The 24,932-nt window shown below is 53.3% G+C and overlaps 1 protein-coding gene across 1 annotated transcript; it reads right to left on the bottom strand.

The window, feature by feature from the left end:
- Positions 1–2,055: 2,055 nt before the first annotated feature.
- On the bottom strand, positions 2,056–24,515 carry Dhx34 (DExH-box helicase 34). Its single transcript, XM_050130310.1, has 17 exons — positions 24,466–24,515; positions 20,636–21,575; positions 19,739–20,050; positions 18,813–19,067; positions 17,892–17,994; positions 16,403–16,620; positions 13,993–14,167; positions 11,642–11,835; positions 11,111–11,212; positions 9,009–9,245; positions 8,593–8,766; positions 8,139–8,256; positions 5,575–5,681; positions 3,723–4,007; positions 2,901–3,077; positions 2,580–2,715; positions 2,056–2,260 (listed from the first exon to the last, which is right to left on the bottom strand). Exons 2-17 carry the CDS (start codon positions 21,344–21,346, stop codon positions 2,127–2,129), a joined length of 3,438 nt encoding a protein of 1,145 aa, XP_049986267.1. The 5' UTR covers positions 21,347–21,575; positions 24,466–24,515; the 3' UTR covers positions 2,056–2,126.
- Between the last annotated feature and the right edge of the window lie 417 nt (positions 24,516–24,932).

A 24,932-nucleotide genomic window follows, 5' to 3' on the forward strand; every position in this document is an offset into this window, starting at 1 on the left:
GTGGCTGGCACAATCAGGTTTGATATTATCACTACCTTTTGTTTGTTTGGGTTTGCTTTTGTTTTGAGATGTGGTCTCAGTGAATTGCCCAGGCTGGTCTTGAACTCCAGATTCTCCCTTCTCTGTCTCCCAAGGGCTGACTAATTACAGACCTTACAACATGCCCATCTTAAGGTAGTGGTTTTTAAACATCCTAAACATCTCTGTAGACGTTGTGTGACAAACTTTTCCTGGGGAGGTGCAACACGGTTTACTCACCCCAGATGGGAGCCCGTGACAGTACGGACACCACGCTGGTGAACCAGTGAGTATTATTGTGGTCACTAATAGGAGAAGAGATGACTCAACGGCAGCTGCATCACCAAAGTCCACCCCAGCATGGGTGTCAGTTCAGGGAACCTGCAGCCAGCTCAGCATGTTGGCGAGTGTCCTCAGTTGGTCTAAACCTCTTCCAGGTGGCTCAGCCAGTCCAAGAGAGACTCTTTGCTGTTTCCTCGGAGTGAGGAAGAGGCCAGGCGGATCTGGTTGGCTTCAGGAACTGGGGTGTGGCTGGGTTGGGGAGGACTTCCTAGAATGTGCAGGGCTCTGAGTTCGCCCTCAGCACCACAAGAAGACAGTGAAGTGTGGATGCGCTGACCTCCCGCGGATGAGTCAGCTGCTATGATCCACGATCATGAGTGTGCAGGGTCCAGAGCAGGGGAGACAGCCCTGCAATCTCTGTCCAGCCTGCAGGGACGCTCCTTACAACAAAGTACACAACGCAAGACTGCTTCCGGAAACCCTTCCTCCCTTGTTTCTTTCAGACAAATGAGAAAAGCAACCAACAGTGAGTTTTGGTAGACTGTGTCTTTGAAGAAAGTGCCCTACTGAGCTGAGCTGACTGTATCTGCTTTGGGATGCGGGTCCAGAACCTGATGCTACAGGGCCTGCAGCACTGGCTGCTTCCATTTCTAGGCCTCAGTTTTCCTCCTAGCTTTATTGCTCCTTCAAATTCATCATCCTACTTCTTTTATCTGCTCCATTCCAGCTGACTGCACTCTGCACTCGTGTGTGTGTGTGTGTGTGTGTGTGTGTGTGTGTGTGTGTGAGAGAGAGAGAGAGAGAGAGAGAGAGAGAGAGAGAGAGAGAGAGAGAGAGCGCTCAGTGGCTGGTGTCAGGTATCTTTCTTGATTACTCTCCACTGTTTTGAGACAAGGTTTTTGGCCAGCCAATGAGCTCTGGGGATCAACCTGCCTTCAGCCCTAGCCCCAGCTTTGGAGTTGCAGATGCCTGTGGCTATGCTCAGCTTTCCTGTGGGTTCTGGGGACCCAAACGCAGATTCTCCTGCCTGAGCAGCAGGCACTTTTCCAACCATGGTGACTTCCAGACTCCATGCCATTGTTGTGGGAAGCTATGAACCTTTAAGGGTGGGACCTGGCCGACAGAAGTTTCTGGGTACAGGCCTTCAAAGGTTAGTCTCTCACTTCTGTCCACTGTCTTGCTTCCCAGTCTGCAGCGATGAGATAAAATCCCCCATCCCTTAAGCTGCTTCTGTCTGGGACTGAGGTCATGGCAATGCAGAAGCAACTGCACAGCTGGGTTCCACCTGACTCCTGAGGCTGCATTTGTCACAAGTGGCTGGGGGTGGGGTGGAGGTTCCTGAAGCAGGGCCTGGATGAGCTCCCTAGGGGATGAAGAGGGACTCAGGGCAGGGAAGGGCCCTGTGCGCCATCTCTGCAGGTTTCCATGAAGAGGCATGTGACTAGAAATCCAGCAGAGGCCCCAGGAACTAACCCAGCAGCCGGGGGGGGGGGGGGCTGTCCAGGCGCAGCCCGTGGTCCCACATGAACATTAACACCCACCACCACATCTCTACCCCAGAGAGTGGAAGGACAAACCTAGGGCAGCAGACTGAGGGGCCTTGAGAGAGCTGCTAGACTCTGAAATTCCCACAGGGACTCTGGAGGCAGCAGCAGCCTAACCTGCCCAGGGCCCCTCAGGGGTGCCAATGCAGGGGACAGAAGCTCTCCCTGGAACACAGCTATGGATCTCCCCACTGGGAGGCAAAGGTTCAGATGCAAAGTCAGCTTTATTCACACAGACACCCCACTGTCCCCCACACAGGGGGTGCTCCCTGGAGCTCTGGATCACACATGCTGCCTGCGGTGTCTCAGCGCCTCGGTAGGGGTGAAGAGGAAGTCCTCCCCGCACACCTGGCAATGATAGGGCCTCTGCAGGGCTGAGGTCTTCTGCGGTGGGGCAGGAGCAGCCTCCTCAGATCCTGTGGAGGAAAAGGGTGGCTATGGGTGCAAGCATTTGGGGCACCCAGCCCCAGTCCCCACTATGGACTGGTACTGTGGCAGATATGACAGCAGCAAGCTGAGGCAGAGGTGGCTGTGCAACAAAGAAACCATGACAGCCACTGAAGAGAAAAGCAGAGGACAGGTAAAGGGAGGGCCAGGCTAGGGTCAGGGTATTGGGCTGCTGGTCCCCAGGATCCACAAGCCAGACACAGACAGCAATACGTGATGGATAGCGGCTAAGGACAGCATCTCGGCACATCTCGTACCCCTACATCCCCACCTCCTCCCCAGACTTGCCTGGATCATCCTTCGGGGCCTCGGGGCAGGTGTTCTCGTGAGCGATGCGCTCCAGGGGCGTGAAGGGCATGTGCAGGCCGCAGTGCGGGCAGGTCCAGAAGGAGCGCAGACAGTCACTGTACAGGTCGGTGTCGCTCTACAGCACAGCAGCAGAGCGACGGCGTCAGGACCCCTGCTCACCAGCTGGGTGCCCCAGACCCTTCAGGGCTAAAACCCATTCTGAAATCTAGCCTAAGAGGGACTGTGACGGTCGGGCACGTGGAGCTTCTAACCACCCACCTCTGGAGCAGGAGGCTGCAGGAGGCAGGTGACCACACTCACCGTGAGGCAGTTATAGGTGAGAAACTCGGAGACAGCATAGCCCCCCTTGGTGGGGTGGGGGGACAGGGTAGAGTTTCCAAAGAGACCAGGCAGATTAGGGGCGGCTGTGATGGTTTGGGGTCCCACATAGAGGTTCTGGGCTTCTAGGCCAGTGAGCCGTCGGAGGCTGTAGGGGACCTACAGAAAGAGACCAGAGACAGAGACAATGGGGTGGGCGCCCCCTGAGTCAGCTCTGCCTAAGGCTCTCCCTTGGACTTTGTGGGCATGGAAACACCAGGCCTAGGCTACTCATGACTTGCTTTCAGGCCTTTGTGACCCCAGCGGCCCCTCCAACTACCCTCCCCAGGCTCTCCTCTGCTCCTTCTTGCCGATGGAACCACAGCCAACCCCGAGTTACCGTGCCCCTCCTGTAAGGTATCTCAGGCTGGTTGCCCTTTTTCCAACTGCCTAGGCCTGTCCTCACCCCCAGGAAGTCAGCCTGGAGTCAACCCTCCCCGTGGACTCCCACGGGACAGGATCAGAAGCAGCTGTCCGTTCCCACCTAAGAGTGTGGTTTCAGTCCACCCGACCCACGTCTCCCTTTCTGTCCTCACCAGGGGCACCTGAGACCACACACTCCACGTCCTTAGCTCGCACCATGCATGCAGAAGGTGCCTATCATTTGTTCAATGAATGACGCAGGGTGGTGTCTAGCATGGCCTCAGGAGCCAACTACCAGTTCCTCCCCTTTAGCCCTGTGACCTCGGGTACCACTTAGCCTCTTTAAATTGAAAGCACTTAAATGAAGCCCCACTAAGTGACAGCCCTCTGGCCACACAGCACCTTGGTCGCCATGAACTGCAGCAGCTCCCGGCTCAGAGCAGCTACCTCCTTGGGGCTGACCGCTGGCGACTCCACCTCTTCCTCCTGCTCCAGCCTCTGTCGCTGGGCCTGGTGGGCCAGTTGCCGGTCCAAGGCGCTTTCCCAGTGGGCACGGAGCCGTAGGGATGTTGCCAGGAGCCGGACGGCACTCTCACTATCTGTGAGCTGCAGCTCCAACCAACCGTCAGCCACCAGGCGGGAGCAGTCACCGTTGGTGTCAATGGACCGGCTGAAAAGCAGGAGGGACTGAAAGAGACAAGAGTCAGGAGCCAGGAAACAGCAGTGCAGCTCGGGATGGCACCTCAGAGTGTCTACCAGGTTATCTTTCTGCCTACCCATCATTCACAACCCATCCTGTTCTTTCCCTATCTGCTCATCCCCCACCTGTCTCCTCAGTATTAACCACCCAACAATCCTGCAGGCTCCTCTGCATGCTCTGGTGCTGCAGACCCAATGCACAGCACAAAGCTGGCCCCACCACCAGCCAACATTCAACTTGGAGAGACAAAGACAAACTCAAAGAGTAGACTGTCCTGGGAGTCTGAGTCATGGAATCTTAGCGGGGAAGGGAGTGGATGCTATCAAAGGAAGCAGTATACTGATGACACCTGCTTTAATCCCAGTGCTTGGGAGGCTGAGGCAGGAGGATGGAAGCTAGAAAGACCCCAGACACAGGCACGTGGGTCTCTGACACCAAGGCACAACCAGAACCACCTGTGCAGGGTTCGGTGGTGATATTTTGGGAACAACCCACGGGAAAGGCAGGACTGGCCATGGGTGATGGGCTGGAGGCTAGTGATGATACCAAAGAGATTGGCGGGTGATGCCCATTTGAGATTCCACATCCTAAACAAGCAGTAAAAGGGGAGCGGACTGGGGTTCAGATCTCACCCTAAATGGCAAATGTCTCATTCCCACCATCCCATCAGCCACCATGCCACCCTTTTCTCCATAGTAGACAGGAGCCCTGGCTGCACTGTCTACCATTGCATGTGAGCCCCATCTGGCTGGCACCCACGGCTTGAGGGAAAGTCCTCAGTGGAGGTCACGGGCCGCAGCCTCCTGAAGGCCCTGCACAGTTTCTTTCTTGTCTCCGGAAACAAAAAGGGAGGGGTCTGAATAGTGGGGACATCCAATTGACAGGGGGATCTGCTAGGGTAGCTTGTGACCCTAGATTTGTGGTTGCTACTCCCTCTGTGTGTGGCCCAGGTGGTGATGCAACCTCAGCTTCCTCTGTGTGAAGTGAATGCCTAGACCACGGAGGTGACTGTGCGCAGGACTGGACTACATCAGAACCTGTCCCTGTCTCCGGCCGTACAGCAGCACACTCCTGCCTTGGGGCCTTGGCCTCAGAGTGTGACACGGTCTCTTCAGGACTGCGGCCAGTCAGCACGCCTCATCAGCTCCTACCACTCCTCCCCATCTCTATTTTTCTTGGTGATTTAAAACACACACACACGCACATGCGCGCACACACACACACACACACTCAAAATTTCAAACAGCCCAGGCCGGCTTCAAACTCATGAGTGTCCTACTAGGGTTCCAGGCATTCACCTGCATTCCCATGTTCCCTTGAAGACATGACATAGGCTTCCCTGACCTGCGGGCCCAAGAGGGCAGAAGAGGGCCTGAGCCCTCAGTATGCCACTGGGTGCTGGGAACAGTACTTGGCACCAGCAGACACTCAACAAGTTACCATGGCATAGAGTCACAAATAATGACCCACAGCCACAGCCCATGCCAGCAGCCAGCAAGGGCAGAGGGCAGCTCCTCCAAGCAACATTCAACCCGAGTCAGGCAGGAGGCCTACCTGGAGGGCGGGGATGCGGACGCAGTTCACCAGGTATGGTTTGTTGGTCTCCAGCAGGGAGACGAAGGCCAGGAGCTGGTGCTTGCAGTTCATTTGGTCCTTGCCATCTGAAAGGTGAAAGCAGCCAGCTCAGGCCCACCTGACTCCCAAGCTTGGGCTACAGTGACTTTCGGGTTATTGTAAACACTCTGCCACAGTCTGTGAGCTCTGGGCTGCCTGACACTAAGGAACTGCTGTCCACCTGGATGAGGTCATCAGCACTGTCCTGACACAAACAGTCCTTACTACTAAACGACATGAAGTCTGGCATGTGCTTTCAATGCTCTAGGTGGTATAGCTGCTTGCTGCCAAGCCTGACAACCCGAGTTCTATTCCCAGGACACACATGGTAGAAGGAGAACTGGCTCCCACAAACTCTGCATGCATGTAGTAACATGTGTGCCCTGAAACACACAAAGTAAAGAAATGCAAAAACATTACTTGTAAAAATACAATGCTCCAACAACAACTTAAAAGAAAAAACAAACACGATGCCCCAGCAGGAAGGTAACAAGGGGGGTGCACAGAAGAAACAAGGCTGACGGAAGGTGACAGTTGTTGAGGCTGCCTGAGAGCACCCAGGGCTCATCCCTACCTTGTATGATTGGAAATTTTCAAAATGAAAAAGAGGGAGAGAAGCTAAGGATGTAGCTGGGTAGGGCACTTGGCTCACTTATTTGAGGCTATGGGGTCAATATCTTGTTGTGGACTATTTAACTATGCAAAAGTGTGTTGCATTGTTTATGCTATGGAATATGACTAGCTGTGTAAAGGTGTGTTACATTTGTGTACGCTGTGAAATATGACTTTAGCTGTGTACAGGTGTGTTACATTTGTTTATGCTGTGGATGACTTTAACTGTGAAAAGGTGTGTTACATTTGTTTATGCTGTGGACTATGACTTTTGCTGTGAAAAGGTGTGTTACATTTGCTTCTGATGCATTGATGTAAGAATGTGTTACTTTTTTTTTGTTTGTTTGTTTTTTTCGAGACAGGGTTTCTCTGTGGCTTTGGAGCCTGTCCTGGAACTAGCTCTGTAGACCAGGCTGGTCTCGAACTCACAGAGATCCGCCTGCCTCTGCCTCCCGAGTGCTGGGATTAAAGGCGTGCGCCACCACCGCCCGGCGGAATGTGTTACTTTTTATGTTGCATTTAATTATGAAAAAAATGTGTTGCTGTTTCACCTTGCCTGCCTAAGGAACCTGATTGGTCTAATAAGAAGCTGAATGGCAATAGCTAGGCAGAAGAGGAACAGACTGGACTGGTAGACAGAGAAAATTAAATAGGAGAAGAAATCGAGGCTTGAGTGGAGTGTGGAAAGAGAAAAGAGGAGGCGAGAACAAGGGAGAAAGAGCGGGATGTGCCCAGGGCCAGAGCCAGGCAGCTGCCAGTCAGCCAGCCAGAAACAGCAGGAAAGTAAGATGTACAGAAAAGGAAGGAAGGAAGGAAGGAAGGAAGGAAGGAAGGAAGGAAGGAAGGAAGGAAGGAAGGAAGGAAAGAAGGAAGGAAAGAAGGAAGGAAGGAAGGAAGGAAAAGATAAAGCCCCAAGGCAAAAAGTGGATAAAGAAAAACAAAATAAGAGCGAAGCTAAGGCTGTGAGCGTTCATAACTAATGAGATGTCTCTGTGTCATGGTTTGGGATCTGGCTGGTGGCTCAAAAGAAAAAGCCTGTTACAATATCTAGTACCACAAAAACAAGAAAAAGGAAGGCAGGAAGGAAGTGGAACTGGCAGAGGGAGCTGCAACCTGGTCATGGTGGTCAACAAAGTTAATTCTACTCTAGACCCCGACACTCCTAAACCTTGTCACCCAAGGAGGGTGAGCTGGCTCCTGAGTTTGCAGTCAGGCTTCAGGGTGATGTGAGATTCCCCTCTGTATGCTGTTATGTTTTATTACCACTGGTTAATAAAGAAGCTGCTTTGGGCCTGCACAAAGCAAAATAGAGCTAGGTGGGAAAAACTAAACTGAATGCTGAGAGAAAGAAGGCGGAGTCAAAGAGAAGCCATGTATCCTCCACCAGAGACAGACACACTAGAACCTTGCTGGTAAGTCAAAGCCACATGGTGATACACAGGTTAATAGAAATGGGTTAACAAAAGATTTAAGAGCTAGCTAGCGATACGCTTGAGTGACTGACAAAGCAGTGATTTAAATAATACAGTTCTGTGTGATTATTTCGTGTCTGGGCAGCCTCCCCACAACATCAGGGGACACAGTGCCAGCCTGGGGCTAGGCGCCTGGGGCTCTGCCTGCATGTCTGCCCAAAAGCTGGGGAGCGTTCCTCCTTAGGACCAAGCTGAGGCTATGGCCGACTGACCAGCACAGGGCCAACCGAGGTGCCATCGGCTGGATTCGGGCAGCAGCACAGAAGTTCAGCACTGTATGCTGCCCACAGCTACCTGGCAAGGCTTCTCCCCTCCCACAGCACAGCACAGACGGTGTGTCAGGAGCCCTGGAGAACACCCGAGTGAGCAACCTGAGCTTGCTGTGTCACCATCCATCATGTGCCACCAGGGCCACTGTACCTTGACTCCCTTCACGGCCTGAGGTCTCCTGCCCCTGTGTGTGCAATACCTCAGGGCTGTTGGCGAAGACACAGGTGGGATGCAGCACGGTGCCCTGCTTGGCCTGGGTATGGAAAATCTGAAGAGGCCAAAGACAAGCATTGAAACAGAGGCCACAGACCTGCTCCACCCAGTGCCCAGTCCCCTTTTCTCCTCCCCTGGGACAAGTTCCCTCCTCCATGACTGTACCTCAGACGCCTCCTCATCTATGATGTCCTCCAGACCCCTGCATCAGCTGGGTCTGACCCACTGCCTTGCCCTCCTCCAGCCCTGCCCCCTCTGGCTAGCGTACAGAGCAGCTAGCAGCCCAAGGAAAAAGCCAAGGGTCCTTCTGTCACACAAAGCTCTTGGAACACAGAGGTGGTCAGGAAATGTTAAGTGACAGACTCGGGACAGAAGGGAAAAGAAACCACACCTGGTCCGAGTCCTTGCGGCCACTGTTGAATGCATCAGGCACAGCCAGCTGTGGGTAGAGGCCCCGCCCCAGCACCAGCTTGAGTAAAGCCAGCTGGTCGCAGGTCAGGTCCTGGGCTGAGCTGGCTGCTGCCTGCAGCTGCTCCAGGTTGTGCCGAAGCTTGAATTTTACATCCTGTAGAGACAAGGATTGGTGGTGGCCCCGGTGCCAGCTCTGGGGATGGACACACACACACACACACACACACACACACACACACACACAGGGAGGTGCTGTGCTAGGATGCACGGGTTGGAAGGGGCTATGGAAATCCTATGGGGTGAGGGCAAGGTAGACTCTTTAATCCCTTGGGGGTGGCTGTTTCTCCTGTGTTGTACACCCCTCTATGCCCCTGACCAAGAACCTAACTGTCTCACCTGAATGTCAAAGCTGTCAGCCCTCTGGGAAGCAGAGCCCTCGTTGTCCTCATCACTGCAGCAGCCGTCTTCCTGCAGCCGCAGGACCTTGCGCCTCCGTCCTCCACCCTCCTCCTCATGCTGCCGCTTCAGCTGGTGCAGGGCCCGGCGCTCTCTGCGCTGCTGCAGCCGACTGTAGCTGTCCCCTGGGGCCACTACCTTGGCCCCACTTAGCAACCCATGATCCTCCAACAGCTCCTGTGGACAGGAAGGGCACAGGGGAGTGGGCACAGTTAGTGGGCTCTGGGCTGACATAGGCTCATAGAGTCAGTGTTTTCCCACTGCAAAATGAGGGTGCCCCAGTTCCCCTGCAGAGCTGGATGGGAATCTTTTGCCCAAGTCTTGAGTTCTGTGCCCTGGAAAGGGCTGTTACTAGTTACCTTAGAACTGGTAACACAACCCAAAAACTGCGCAAGCACAGGTGGTTCACTGGGACACCTGTTGGGGCACAAGTGGTTCACTGGGACACCTGTTCAGGCACAAGTGGTTCACTGGGACACCTGTTCGGGCACAAGTGGTTCACTGGGACACCTGTTCGGGCACAAGTGGTTCACTGGGACACCTGGTCGTGCACAGGTGGTTCGCTGGGACACCTGGTCGGGCACAGGTGGTTCACAGTAGGGTCATAGCAGCTGCTCCCAGAGCTGCCTCCAGGTTCATTTGAGGTCTAGAGTGGGCCACAATCCTCTGACCCCAGAAGATTCCTCTCAGAGCCGAGTTGTACCTGAGGAAACTGTCAGGAACACCAAATCTCAAGCCAGACATGGCCATGCAAATCTGTAATACCAGCACTCAAGAGGCTGAGGCAGAAGGATCATGACTTTAAGGCCAGTCAAGGCTACGTATCAAGGCCCTATAAAGAAAAGTGGGACTGGAGTTTCTGCTCAGTAATAGAGTACTTACCTACCATGAGCAAGACCCTGGGTTCAAGATTTAACACCACAAAAATACAAAAAGAAAAGAAAAAGAAAAGAGCCAGGCAGTGGTGGCACACACCTCCAATACCAGCACTTGGGAAGCAGAGGCCAGTGGATGGATCTCTGTGAGTTTGAGGCCAGGACAGCCAGGGCTGTTACATGGTGAAATCCTGCCTTGGGGAAAAAAAATCCCATCAACCTGGACCTTATTACTCCAGAATTCAGTGGGAGCTGGAAAGACCTGAGTCTCCCTTCCCCCACACCCTGGCAACAGTTTCATCAACAGTCCTCAAAGGATGCCACCTCACGGGCCTGTTCCCCACTGTGTCTGAGAACATGGATGCTGTATGTGTGCACATGCGAGTGTGCCTATGTCCTGACACATCACATCAGCCTCTCACGGTGCCTGGGGGTAACAAGGGTAGAATCACAGCTCCAAAAGCTGCAGACATGGGGAGGGAATGACTGGGCCCAACATGGGGATCTTGGAAAGGTTTCTGAGCCCCAACTGGAGCCCCTGCAGTCAGGGTCATAGACGACCCCAGGAACGCCTGTTATGTCTACTATACAGATGCCGCCGGACCACGGCAAAGCCCAGTGTATCTGAGTTTCCTGCCAGCAATGGAGAGACAGAAGCCACATGGGGTCCAAGTTCATGATGGAGAGCACTTGCTCTGTCTTTACTCATCTCCAGGGACCACAGTGACACCCTGCCCACACAGCCACACGCATGCCTGTCAGGCAGCCATCTAGTGAGCTATGTATATTTGCTCAGTGGGATTCATGGAGGTTGCAAGATTGTCACTACTTTCACGTTCCAGTTTCCATGGGAAGCTAAGGCCCACCCAAGGGACAGCATGCCTGCAGCCACACTGTCAGAATGTGGCAGAGCTGGGACACGCCGCATGATGTTGGGCTCCAGACACACTGGCCGTCCTGTCACGTTACACAGTCCCCAGCACTCAGCCTGAGCTGAAGGTGCTCCCTGGGGCCAAGGGGGGCTTCCCCATCAGGATGCCACACACAGTGATCCATGTACCTTCCCACGGAACCCTCTTCAAGGTCCACATTTTTCCACCGTCCTGCTTGTCTGCTTGGACAGTGATGTTGTGAGGCCCTGGTCACCAAGAGGAGTCTGGTCCTCACCTTGAACTGGCGCCGCAGATTGGCCATCTCGTACAGCCGATGCTCCTCCACACCCCGGCGGCGGCACCACTTGCGAGAGTTCCCACTCCGCTCAGACTTCACCTGGTTGAGGGGCAAACACCTCAGAGTCAGGGCCTGGTGAGCTTGAGGAGGGAGCCCCAGTAAGGGAGGCCCGAAAGTAAGGACAGGCTGGGAGCCTCCCCTAGGACTCAGCCTCAGCACTGTACCCCCACAAGAGCACCCAGACAGCATGCTGGGTTAGGCGCCCCGAGTCATGACTCTGAACTGCCACTGATGAGGCTCAGGAATGGTGGGCAGGACATAAGACGTCCCCCAGCAAGGCTGGGTTTTTTCCCCCAGACAGGATTTGGCAATCCCAAGCTCCCCATTGATCCTGGACTGGACCCTGACTGTCCCTTGGCCCCAAGACATGAATGGCAGGGACAAGGAATTCCTTAGGTAGATCCAGGGCTCAGATACATGAGCTGTGTAGAATGACAGAGGCACCCAGCCCACCCAGGCCAGCCTCACCTGCACCCAGGCGTTGAAGACATTGAAGAGTGTGAAGGGGTCACCCTGGTCACTCTCCAGTGGCCGCCGGGCTGTGGCACAGTCCAGGCTGCTCTGGGCACTGCGGGTGAATGGTGACTGGACACTGAGGGCAGCAGCAATGGTCAGCACAGGCTCTGCCAGGCTGAACATGGAACCCAGGATCAACATCTTCCCTGTGGGTGGCAGGGGCAGAGCTAAGCCTCCCAGACCCTACGAAAGCAACCTTTCTACTCTGGGGGGATTCTGGGGCCCTGACTGAACCTCCTTTCCCCTTGCTCACAAAGAGCCTCAGGACCCAGATGGACAGATTCAAACCCACAAGCTGAGATCTGTGATCACGTAACCTTGGGCAAGAGCCTCCATCGCCCCATCTCTCCACTGGAGGTGACCAGTGTTTCTACCTCCTTAGGCCCACGGGGCCCTGTTGAGTGCTGGCCACAACTCTGAGCCACCTGTGTGCTCCCACCAGCCCTCCCTGGCTTGTCCTTAGCTCTCTATGGCCACAACTCTCCTCCCTGAGTGAGAACTGCCCGTGGCCTGCCCTGTCTGCTCTGGTCTGCTCTGGTCTGCTCTGGTACCGACTGTGCCTATAGCAGAATAAAACTGACTGCCATCATCATTCAGCTCAAGGACAAAGAGGAGAAAGAAGTCAGAAGTAAAGGAAGAAAGGGGGGTTGAAGGAGAGCAGGGAAGGCCACGGGGAGAAAAGTGATGGGCACGGAACTCGGTGTGGTGGGAGCACTGTAGAAACCCACGCCCGTAATCCAGGCCCATCAGGAGGAGCAAGGAATCCCCTGCCTCTGGAGACCTGTGTAGAGCTCAGGCTGACCGCCTGCCCCAACAAATGCCTACTCAGCCTCACTGTCCTCCAATATCTGTCACTGGCCCCACGGAACGAGAGGCACTGAAGCAAGGCTGTAGCTAGGCTAGGCAGGGCCCGGACCTGCACGAGGTCTCTATTATTCACCTGTTTCGTGTCTGTGAAACAACACTGGGCTTCTAGGGACCGAGACCATCTGTCTTTCACTGTGGATACTTAGAACCAGTTCGTTGTGGGTCACCTGGGCCTCACGCCCTCGGCTCTGCGCAGGCTTACTTTCCCCCAGGTATCACTTTAGGAGACAATGTGGAACATGAAGCCAAGCTCCATGGCTTCCCTGATGGCAGCTGTTCTACACCCTAGGGCACCATGTCGGTTCCCCAACTGAGTCTGCTTCCTCACCTATCCTAAAGAAGATCCGAGGAAATGGGGGAGAGCTGGGAGCTCCCCTGGCATGGCAAAAGCCCCAGGAACACCCTTTATCCCTCAGCTCTGATTCCTTTATCTAGCCTGACTCCCTCTAGACAGACAACACTAGCCCCTGCTGAGGCACTGGAGACCTCAGAGACCACAGCACTCAGCCTCTCGGGGCTGCTCTGCTGGGGATGTGAAAGTTCGCCTCGGCCACAGATTTGGGCAGTGGTGAGTGGGTGGCCCTGCTGAGGTGGCAAAATATGGGCTGTGGTGGAAACAGAACATGGTGAGTCAGGAGAACTGAGGTACTGGAATGACTCAGAATGCGCAAGAGGAAGAGACAGCCTGCTTGACACATCCTGTGATAAAACAGGGCCGCCAGGACAGAGCAGGGGTAGGCTGTACAAACAAGAGGGACCCGCCTCGGGATGAGCCTTCTAAGGCCTCTCCTCCCTGAACCTCATCTCCACTCTTCCCCTGCTAGCCACACAGGCTTCCTCCATCACACCCGAAGGTTCCCACCACAGGGCCTCTGCACATCTGTTCAATATGGCTGCCACTGGCCACATGTGGCTACTGAGCACTTGAGATGTGGCTTATCCAAACACGTGTGCTGGAGTAAGAAATGCACATTGGATTTCCAAGATTTACAGGAAGAAACAACATAAATACTGTGATAATTTTATACCAATTACATGTTGTAAGCATGTTTGGGGTATTTTTGTTTAAGCAAAATGAATTATCGAAAACGGGTTCTCCCATCTCCCTTTGCTGAGTCTGAGGTTACATGTGCTACTTCTAGCTGACGCTGGGAATGCACTGCCCTTTCCAGCCACACCACTCACACCCTCACCTCCACGTCTCCGCCCACTGTCAGCCTCCCTTGAGTGACAGTGGGGGGGGGCGAGCTGACCGTCCCCCGTCTCGTGCTGTCACACCTGTGACATCAGGCCCCTGTGCACCTGTGCACACTGCTCACTTTCCTGGTCTGTGTGTTGCGTCCACTGCACCTGCATGAATGAGCTGCTGGGAGGGAGTGCCCGGGGAAGGCCACTGAAAGGAGCAAATCCGTGAGCTCTGTTGGAGGGGTCCTTACCAATCACAACATCTACAGGCAGCTGAGCCAGCAGAGACCCAATGGGGGTGAGGGCCTCTGAGCTGTCCAGCGCCCCCTGGTCTCGGAGATACAGGATAGCGGTTTCCAGGCTGGCAGGTGGAGGGGGCTCAATGAAGGGGAAGGTCCGTGGATCCCCCACGATCATACTCTTCATCTGAAATGAGAAGCAAATATCCTTGGGGGGACCCAGGGGCCACTGTCGCTCAGGGACTACAGGGTATCAAACTCATCAAACTCCAGAATGTCTAATGCTGAGGCCTATCTCCCTTACAAATCTACACGGAAGGAACTGCAACCCTCAGCTCTCACCCTCAGCCCTTGAGAGCAAGCAACTGACTTCCAGTGAGCATGTGACTGCACTGAGCCCAACTGAAAACGTCCCTGGGACAAGGCACCCTGCAGCTGGAGCACCCTCCACACCCTCCAGGTGAGGGAAGCTGGGTAGACTCGAGCTACCAGGTTACTGGACTGCCCGGACTGCTCCTCAGCTGGGCAGGTAGCTCTGAGGGGACAGTGACACACCTGTGGCAGTGTGGGAGAATGTAACCAAACACCCCATCACCAGGCGCATCATGGCGTACAAGCCGAGCACCTCTCTGGAAAGCGGACGAAAGGCCATGTGACAAGGGTTTGGAGCACCTGCCTGGACCATCTGGGCCTTGGAGATTCTGCCATCCACCTGCTCACCTACCAGCCCACCTTCCTCCCACCCTGGCCCGGTGCTGTCGAGAAGATCATCTAATGAGTAAACATGACAATGTCACCCAATACTCAAGAGGCTGAGGCAGCAGGGTTCTGAGTTCAAGGCCAGCCTAAGCTAGTGAGTGAGACCCTGCCTCAAAACACACACACATTGAAAAACTAAAATTTAAAAAGTGACCAAAAGTGAGGAGTGTGCCTTTTGCTTTAGATTTCCCACACTGCTCAGGCTAGTGCTTTTGAGGTTGTGTTTTGAGTTTGAGATAGGGTCTCCTTGTATAGCCTCCTAATCCAGCCTCCTGGATGCTGGGACTCCAAGCATGTAGCATCGCCCCTGATAAGCCATTGTCACTTTAGCTGGCAGTGGATAAGTCACCAGTGGGTCAAGGGATCTGAGTTGTGTCACAATCAAAATCCCTCTAAAACCTGAGTCAGAACAGAGGATGCCAGAGTGTACGCCAGTAGGAAGGGCACTGGCTTGTGCCACTTCCTGACACACCCAAGGCAGACATGCGGCTGCGTCACTTGCTCTCTTTCCTCTTTTTCATTCACTCTTCAACAGTGAACCCAGGGCCTCACACGGGCTAAGAATGTGTTCTATGTCTGGGCTCGAGGGCCAGCTCTCTCTCTCCACGTTTCATTTTACGACAGGAACTTACATCTTAGATCAGCCTGGCTTGAACTCGCTACGTAGCCTAAGATGAACCTGACCCTCTTCAGCCTCCACCTTCAGAGTGCTGGGGGACAGGTGTGGCAGGTGCTGTCGAGCTGAGCTGCAGCCTCGGTCCTGCTGCAACTCTGCACCCGCCTGCTCAGGGTCCTCCGTGCTGGGGCGTCCCGGCCTTCCTAAAGTGACTGGCAGGTGACTGAGCAGAACTGGATTTTGTTATTGTTTTAGTTTTGGTTTTTCAGCACAGATTTTCACCATGCAGCCCTGGCTATACTGGAACTCACTTTGTAGACCAGGCTGACCTCAAACTCACAGAGATCTGCTGGGATTAAAGGTATGTGTGGCCACACCCAGTTCTTCTAGGCTGGCCTTTAAATTGCAGCTGTCCTCTTGCCTTTGCCTCCCGAATGCTGGAATGACAGGCCACCACTCATCTTCACCGGGCCTTTCACGGGAGAGGACCCTGGAGTGAGAACAGCCAGACATCGGATCTTGATACAAAACCTAGCACTGGGCCGGGTGGTGGTGGCACAGGCCTTTAATCCCAGTTCTTGTGAGGCAGCGGCAGGCAGATCTCTGTGAGTAAAGGCCAGCCTGGTCTAAGTACTGAGTTCAAGGACAGCCAGGGTTACAGAATAGAGAAACCCTGCCTCAAGCCACACCCTCACCACTAAGGAAAAAAAAAAAAAGAAAAGAAAAAGAAGGAAAGAAAAAAGAAAGAAAAGCCTGGGCTACACAGCAAATTCCAGACCAGCCAGGAGTACAGAGATCCACCAAGAGAGCAAAAATAAGAGAGGCCTGTTAGCCATCCCATAAGGGTCCCTGTCCAGAAACTAAACAAAGCTACCCTATGAAACCAAAGGTCGTGAGTTAAAGTGCTGTCAAAAGCCACTCTACACTGAGTTCTGCTTCCAGTCAAAGCCCTATCTGTGCCCTTGAATCTGAGGAGCAATTCTCCAACCCTGACTGGGTCAAAACCCTCCCAACTCCTCCCTGGCAGCCGAGGTCAGGAGGCCTTACCTGAAGCACCAATGCATCCAGGGCCACCCTGCGAATTTCCGGGACTGGGTATGGAGCGAAGGCATCGTAGTCAGACTCGGCATAGAGGCGGTAGCAGACACCTGGGCCTGTGCGGCCCGCTCGGCCCTTGCGCTGCTCGGCGCTGGCCTGGCTGATCCAGAATTCCTGCAGCCGCTGCAGTTTGGCCTGAGGGTCGTAGCTCATCTCCTTCACCTTCCCTGGGTGAAGAGAAGGTAAAAGTGGTGCTGAGGAGGACACTTGAGTGTGCACAACAGCACAGAGAAGTGCTAGACACTTGCTCAACTCCACACATGCCACCCCACCACAGCCCTGAGAGAATATTCTGTACACTTATGCGTTCATTTCCTCATCTATGCCCTGCCAGCGGGTGGACAGAGTGTGCCTGGCACACACAAATCCCTAGCCTTTCAAGAGGTGGGACTGAAGGACGTGTGCTTCGGTTCACTGCGATGTGAAGGGGATTTGCTTCCTGGCCCCGAGTGAGCTGTCTTGCTGTGTCTATCACAGGCCCAAAGTAGCAGGGTCACCAGACCATCGACAGAAGCCATGAGCCAGGGCACATCTCTGCAGAACCCATGAGGCAGGATCTGTTAGGTAGAAGGGTGGCTAACACACACGCCCCTTTTTACCTTTTCTCTCTGATCTTTGCTCCTCCGGATGGTCAGTCATCCCACACACCCTGATTAAGTAAGCACCTACTATGCCCAGGCATAAGCACCCTCACAGGTTCTGGGGAGACAGGCGCAAGCAAACAAAAGCCCTGGTCTCCCAGGACCAAGTGCACTGCCACACAGCACCCACTGATTTTCCCACATTCTACAGCCTCAAAATCAAGAACATACCACGTCTAAACTGACGACATTTAAACAATATCTTCATGGCACATGACATTATGGGATGTTTTACCTACCATGTCACCACCAAATGCTAAGGCTCCTGGGCATTCACAGTGCACCAGGTGCCCACACACCAAAGAGGATCAACTCACTCCTCCTTGCAGCCTAAGGATGGAGTCATTACTATTTCCATCTTACAGAAGGGTCAACGCTAAGAACCCAATGGCCAGCTCTGTCATTTCTTAGCAACTATGCCAGGCTGACTTTCCAGTGACGTCCCAGTGGGAGGACATGTATAAACAGAGTCACAGGTTTAAAATAGAGTTCTGGTCCCCACAACAATGGAAGAAGGGGAGATTACTAGGTGTGAACACTTGTGCAAGCCATGAAACAAGAGGACAGAGACAGATCTCAGCAGGGAGAGCAGCAAGTACAAAGACCCTGGGGCAGACAGATATGAGCTTGGAACGTCCGAGGGACACTGAGGTGCTGCCTGGGCCCCACAGCTCAATACCAACTCCGCCCTGCAGTGGTCTGGGGCTCTGTGGCCACATCTGTGCCTCTCTCACTATGCCTACGTTTCTCCCGGGTCCTCATGGTGGTGGTACATGGGCACTGAGCGCTGTCCTTACCAGAATCCACCACAAAACGAATCCCGTCGATGGTGACTGAGGTCTCAGCAATGTTGGTGGACAGGATGCACTTCCGTACTCCAGCTGGAGCCACATCAAACACCTGGGGCAAGGGAGGAACTAACTCAGCCCTGATGGACCTGCTTGCTCAATGGCATTCTGGGTATTCCAGGAATACTTCACCCCAACCTAAAACAGCCTCAGGACCTCCCTGGTGCCTCTACACTTCACCTGAGCCATCCAAGGCATCCCTCCCTCAGCTCCCCAGACCCTGAACATCTTAAACTTTCCTTCTCCATCCCTAAGCCCTGGCCCTTTCCTTTAGTTCAGGCCCCTCCATCTCCACCGTCAGCCCACAAAGCTGCTCTCTGGCCTCCAGTCAAACACACTCTAGACACCTCCCCCCCCCACACACACACACATTGTTCAGAACTTTCCTATGGCTCCCCAGTGTAGTTGTGACAAAGTCTGGGCACCACACTGAGTCTTCAAGGGCCTGGTGGTCCATCCCCCCCCACACACACACACACCCGTCAGTCCCATCTCTCCTGGCTTCTTCAAGCTGTCACCCAAGTCCCTTTTGCAGAAGCCCTTCTCTTGGTGCTAGGCATAACGGCTAAGAGCAACAGCTATGGCCACATCCAGCCTGCCACATATCTTTATAACTCAAAGAGAGAGCCTATAGCCTACAAACCTGAAAGCAAAACCCTCTGGCCTTTCATAGAAAACCTTTTGACTCCTGGTTAAGCTCTCCAGAGCCAAATATCCTGGATTTACAGGCTGCTTGGCCATTTGATGGCTGTAACCCCATACAAGCCCACGGACCTGGGGCCGGGGATATAGCCAGTGCTATGTGTAGCCACACTTGGTTCCTGGCCTAGAGATTCCCGCCAGCCCTGTCTTGCAGGCTACATGTAGTACCTTGTCCTGGTCGGCCACAGAGAGAGCACTGTGCAGGGGCAGCACCACCCAGCGCTGGGTGAGGCTGGCATAGGCCTGGGCAGCATCCAGCACTGTGCTGATCTCTGCCATGCCGCTGAGGAAGACAAGGAGGTCCCCCCTCTCCTCAGGGGGATACTTATTGTCAATGGCCTCCAGCACTCTCAGGAAAGGCCGTGGGTCCAGCTTCTCTGACTTGGATGCCGTCTGCTCTGCCTCCTGCGGCTGGTACACTACCTGTGAGAGTCAGGACAGGAATACGCAATCATTCCAGAGCGGCAACGGGGAAGGGACAACGGGCTCACAGGGGGACACAGGTTGGCAGGTGGCACACTCCAGGTGAGTAACTTTTGTAGGAGACGGTGAGATCAAAGAGCAGCGAGGTGACGAGACAGCTTCTGGGTGCTGACCACAAAGGTGTATTAACTGAACAGCACATATGCTCTTACAGAACCATATTCTGAACAAGAAAAAGAGTTGGGCCTGTGAGGACCCCACCCCGCACATGAGGAAGCATCCTCAGTGGCATGCAGATCCACGAACTCCCAGCAACAACGAAGTCCTACCCGAGGGCTTGACTACGCAACGGCAACATCTGGACTGTGCCAACAGGGGGAAGGGAACACATCTGACACATACATGGAGGGAGGGATGCAGTTAAAGGTTCTATGATAACAGTCCCTGCTGTGAGAAAGAAAGGAGGAACCTGAGTGCCCGAAGGACCACACGGAGCAGAGCGCTCTTCCACCTGGAAGGGCTGGATGTCCTACAAGAAAAAATATGCTTCTCCCATAGCAGACCTCAGCAGGTCGGAACGCTCGGGGACCAGATGCTTTAACGAGGGGGGCTGTCAGCTGCAGAGATGGCACAGGGTAGTGGGAAGCAGAGGCAGGGAAGCCAGGGCTCACCGTGATGGGGAAGAGTCTCCCAGGCACCTGAACCACCGGAGCATGGCTGAAGTAGCTGGAGAAGAGAGAGATGTTGATGGTGGCCGACATGAGAATGACCTTGAGGTCAGGCCGCCTGGGCAGCAGGCCACGCAGGACACCCAGCAAGAAGTCGTTGTGCAGGTGCCGCTCATGGACCTCGTCCACAATCAGGACCTGGTACTGGGGCAGGGTGGGCTCCCGCTGGATCTGGCGTAGGAGCAGCCCCACAGTCAGGAACACGATCTTGGTGGCTGCCGAGCGTGTGCTTTCAAAGCGGATCTGGTAGCCAACCTGGGGTGGGAGGTAGGAGGGTGTGAGGTCAGGAGAGGACACAACAGAGAGTTAGGGCACCAGAGCTCCTCCCTGCTCCACATGGGAGTCCGAGGCCAAGCCATGTCTATGAGGCCACTGACCTAGGCACACAGGGCCACCCTAGACACCAGATTTCCTCCCCCTGGATGCAGGAGACTGTGTGTGGTGATGCTCGCGCAGTGTGTGGTGCACTTCCTGATAATGGAGAGTTACAGGCTAGGGAGGCAGCCCAGAGACAGAGCAACTGTTTGGCATGAATGAGACCCTACTTCAACCCCCAGCACTCCCACAAAAAAGGCAAAACAAAACCCCAACTGTCTTTAATCAGAATTTTCTAATGGCTGCTAGGAAATAAGATGCTTCCATCTGTCTGGCTGTTAAGGTGCTAGACCAGGTAAGGAATGCTAGCGCCTCTGTCATTTGGACACTGTACAAACTGGGCTGAAGTTAGAAGATCTCTGGGTCAGTGCCTAAGTGATAACTTTAATGTACATCGCCATGAGGACTATCAAATCATTCCCCAGTGTCTCAAGGGAAAACCTGGGACCCTGCTGTGTCACTCACCTGGGAGCCATACTGACTGAGGCTCTCGAAGCCAACCCGCTTGGCCAGTGAGATGCAGGCAATTCTCCGAGGCTGAGTGCATGCCACATGGCTGAAGCCAGCAGCTAGTAAGTACTGGGGGACCTGAGTAGATTTGCCACAGCCCGTGTCTCCGGCCACCACCACCACCTGGTTTTCCTTGAGTGTCTGCAGGATGCGGTTCCCATATTGGGCAATGGGAAGAGCTGCCCGCTCACGCTGCAGTTTGGCGAGCCGCCCAAAAGCCTGCTTCTGCACGAAGTCCAGGTAGTGAAGCAGTGCCCGACGGAACTCAGACACTCTCTCAGGGGGCAGCAACCTGCCCGGCCCCTGACCACGCCGAGTGTCTGGGCCAAGGATGGAGAGGTTGATGCGGTAGCGTGGGTCATAAGTGCGAGGTAGGTCAGCTAGAGCAGGGACGCCATGTGTGGGACGGCCAGGGTCCTTCTCCTCCTTCCTGGAGGCCTGGAGGTGCTGGAATCTCTGCAACCGTTCAAAGAAAGCCCAGAACTTCTGGCATTCCTCAGAACCACGACGGATGTAATCCTCATCACAGAAGAATGTGTCTTCCAAGAGGCGACGAGTCTCGGGACAGTTCCAGTCCCATTTCTCCAGGGCTTCTTCTTCCCTGGGAGCTCGATGGTGGTGGAGGTCTCGGCGATCCCTCTCGTCCCTTGTCCTGGGAGGAGGCATGGCCCCTATCACAGTGCTGCCACAAGAAGTCTCTGTCTCACCTACGCCCCATGTTCCATCTGCTTCTCCTCAAAAAGTAGACTCCCTTTTCCTTGTACGAGAGCAAAGTGGATGGCAGGGTGGGTAGCCAGGGGCCTGGAGGAGCTGGGGACACACAAGGCACCTCATGACTTCTGCAATGATGTCTGAAGGGGACAAGGGTTCATCTTGGACTTCCAGGTCCTAGATGCTTAGTGGAGAAAAGAGAAGACATCCATTCATTTTTAGAACATAAACTAAATGCCGGACAGTGGTAGTGCGCGCCTTTAATCCCAGCACTCGGGAGGCAGAGGCAGGTGGATCTCGTGAGTCCGACGCTAGCCTTGTCTACAGAGCCAGTTCCAGGATAGCCAGGACTGTTACATAAAAGTCCTGTCTTGAAAATTCAAGACAAAGAAAAGAAAGAAAAAAGAACATCAATTAAAAGCCTGCTATTCTTAAAGCACTGGACTAAGAAGGGGAGGTTATGAATGCCACTACATGTAGGTCACATGGTCAATCAATAAGAGAATCTTGTGAGAAGGAAAAACAGAAATAATGAAAATAGGGAACAGGCTTTTCATCTGGGGTCCGTTGGGCTTCACAACACTGAATGAAGCCCTCTGAAATTGAATTTCTTGAATTGAAACTGAATTTGAAATTGAAAGTACATGTCTATGGTACTAGGGATTGGTTTTGCCTGCCTGGCACAATGCCATCTTTTGTCTGGTAAGTTTTCAGCTTCCTTCAGAGAACAGCCCCATCGCATCCACACGGCTCTGGTGGGTTGGGCAAATCACAAAGGCCTGGCCAGCCATGGTACTTTCTCCCCCTTTAATCAGTGATTGGTCAGAATGGGCATGTGACCCTTTCAGGTCCCTGCTCTGGAATTTACACTTGGTTGCTAAGAAAAAGAACCTCTCCTTTTTAAACCTGTTCTACCTAGACAAGTTGGGATACACCTGAACCCATCCAGAGTAGCTCAGGGTGTCAGTCTTTCCCAGACATGTGCCTTAGACAATAACCTACATACAGACACAATGGGCACACACGGATGGCCACTGTAAGAAGGACAGGCAGATACCTGGGAACATTAGTGTTCAAGAGTTAGCTCCTGTCAGCCCTCTGCTTCTTGCCTAGGTAAGAAAATGCCTTCTTTCCCTGCAGTGCTGAGACAGAATCCAAAGCCTCACACATACTAGGCAAGTGCTCTACTACTGAGCTACACCACCATCCCACAAAATGCCATTCTGTTTAAAGTCAGGATCTTGTTTTCTCTCAGTTGAAAAAATATCATAGTAAAGCTATATGGCTGTCTGTGCAATTGCCCTGGAACTCGCCCTGGAGATGTAAGCAGCCCTGGCTGTCCTGGAACTAGCTTTGTAGACCAGGTAGGTCTCTAACTCAAGGTGATCCGCCTGCCTCTGCCTCGCGAGTGCTGGGATTGAAGGCATGGGCCACCATGCCTGGCTCATTCTTCCTTCTTAAAAGGATTTCTCAGACCAGTGAGATGACTCAATGGGTAAAGGCATTTGCCAAAAAGTCTGGAACCTGAGTTTGAGTCTTGGAATCATATGGAATAAAAAAGCTCTCTCTCCCACACAAACATAAATAATTTAAAAAAAAAAAGACAGTGAAAAGGAGAGGATTCCTTTTAGGCGACGAACTACCTACACATGCTAGGCCCAACATCAGCATGCAACGCCTACCAAGGAGTCTTTTCTTCAAGCACTCATTCTTTTGATTTGGGTTTTGTTTGACATAGGGATCCATGTAGCCCAGGTTGACCTTGAACTCTCTATACAGGTAAGGATGACTTTGAATTCATCCTGTCTCATCATCCAAGTACTGGGATTGCAGATAAGCACCATCTTGCCTAACTCTCATTCATTAACTTCAAAAAGGGTATGGCTTCTGGATACAAACTTGCCATTGTAAACCAGATTGGAATAAAACTCAGCCTCCAAAGTGACGGGATTACAGGTGTGCACTGGCACACCTGGCCCTTTAGGGTTTAGATCTTCCATTTTCTTTATAAATTGGGCTCTAACCATCTCTTGATTCTTTGAACTCCTTCGAGGCTCATGTCCCTTTTTTGGGTTTCTCTCGCTCTCCATCGTCAGATGTCAGTCTTTCCCAGTCTGTCTTACTTCTTTTTCCTACCAGTACTAAGGTGACAGGCATGAGCAGCCCATGCCCTCAAACTCAAGGTTCCACTCTTGCCCAGCAAGTGGTTACATAGTTTACTGAACCATCTTCCCAACTTTTTTTTTCCTCTTTTGCCTGTAACTCAACTCTCTCTTACTCAAACCTCCATTTGACTTTCTCCACCTTCTTCATTTTGTTTTAGTTTTTTTTTTCTTAAGCTTCATTTATTTTTGTAGGCAAGAATCTTCCTATGTAGTATGGGTTTGCCTTTAACTCACAATTCTCCTGCTTCAGCCTCCTGTGCTCAGATTCCACTCTTGATTCCTGATCCTCCGTTTATGTGTTCAATGCTCCACCCGATACTTTTATCTTCTAATGGCCTATTTTGTGTGTGTAGGCTCAATCGTGTATGTAGACATATATGATCACTTTCTCACATTAAGAAAACACCATTCCCACTCTATTTTCCTTTTTTTTTTTTCTGGTTTTTCTCTGTATAGCTTTGGTGCCTGTCCTGGAACTAGCTCTGTAGACCAGGTTGGCCTCGAACTCACAGAGATCCGCCTGACTCTGCCTCCCGAGTGCTGAAACTAAAGCCGTACGCCACCACCGCCCGGCCCCACTCTATTTTACTAAGATAAATGAGCATCAGGAGAAATGTGAATTTGGGGTGCATTTCTTCCTTTTCGTCAGTTTTCAGAACGACTCTCTAACTTGGGAGGGTTGTTCAAACTCCGTTTTTCCCTAAGTGTGGGTCTCATCACCACCCAGTCGTTCCTCCCAATCTGTCCCCGGCGCCCTTCAGAGCCGCTCTCCGAGGCACCCCCATCACCCTGGGCCCCTTTTCCTCTCCAGTTCCCAGACTCTTGGTCTATCTGTGCCCCAGCTCCTCTCAGCCCCGCACAAGGCACCGCCGCCACGCAGTAGCCCCGCGCGCATGCCCCGCCCCTTACCTCAGAAACAGCGGCGGACTCCTCAACTTCCGGTCCCGAGTGGTCTGCGCCTGCGCAGACCGCTACAGCGCAAGCTTGCCCGTCTGAACAAAGGAGCCAATACGGAGTAGGGGGCGGGCCAATACATGCTGCGACTGCGTACAACGCGCTCATGCCCCCCTTCGAGCCGCTTCTTGGGCGATTCGGCGCCCTCTAGAGGCCGAAAAAAGCCCTCCCCACAGCTGCCTGCCCCCCAGAATTTCGGGAAAGCCAAAGTTTGGGACTAGCAAGGGAGCTCATGCACTATTAAAACAGTCCTGTGGCGGAGCGTGGTGGTGCACTCCTTTAGTGCCAGCACTTGGGAGGCAAAGGCAGAAGGATCACTGTGAGCTGAAGGCAAGCCTGGACGACATAGCAGGTTCCAGGTCATCCAGGACTACATACTGAGACTGTCTCAAAAATTAAGTTAATAAAACATTCATGTGATC

This window comes from Alexandromys fortis, unplaced genomic scaffold (assembly GCF_014885135.2).
Source record: "Alexandromys fortis isolate MF-2015 unplaced genomic scaffold, M_Fortis_MF-2015_v1.1 scaffold_325, whole genome shotgun sequence".
In the NCBI taxonomy this organism is placed as follows: domain Eukaryota; kingdom Metazoa; phylum Chordata; class Mammalia; order Rodentia; family Cricetidae; genus Alexandromys; species Alexandromys fortis.

Excerpts from the sequence above, each read along its gene's own strand:
- Dhx34 (XM_050130310.1), bottom strand. The coding sequence starts at position 21,346 with ATGCCTCCTCCCAGGACAAGGGACGAGAGGGATCGCCGAGACCTCCAC. Across the intron at positions 9,246-11,110 it reads ATCTGCGGCGCCAGTTCAAG|GAGCTGTTGGAGGATCATGG; the intron begins GTGAGGACCAGA and ends TCCTGTCCACAG. Across the intron at positions 5,682-8,138 it reads AGGCCGTGAAGGGAGTCAAG|ATGGCAAGGACCAAATGAAC; the intron begins GTACAGTGGCCC and ends TTCACCTTTCAG.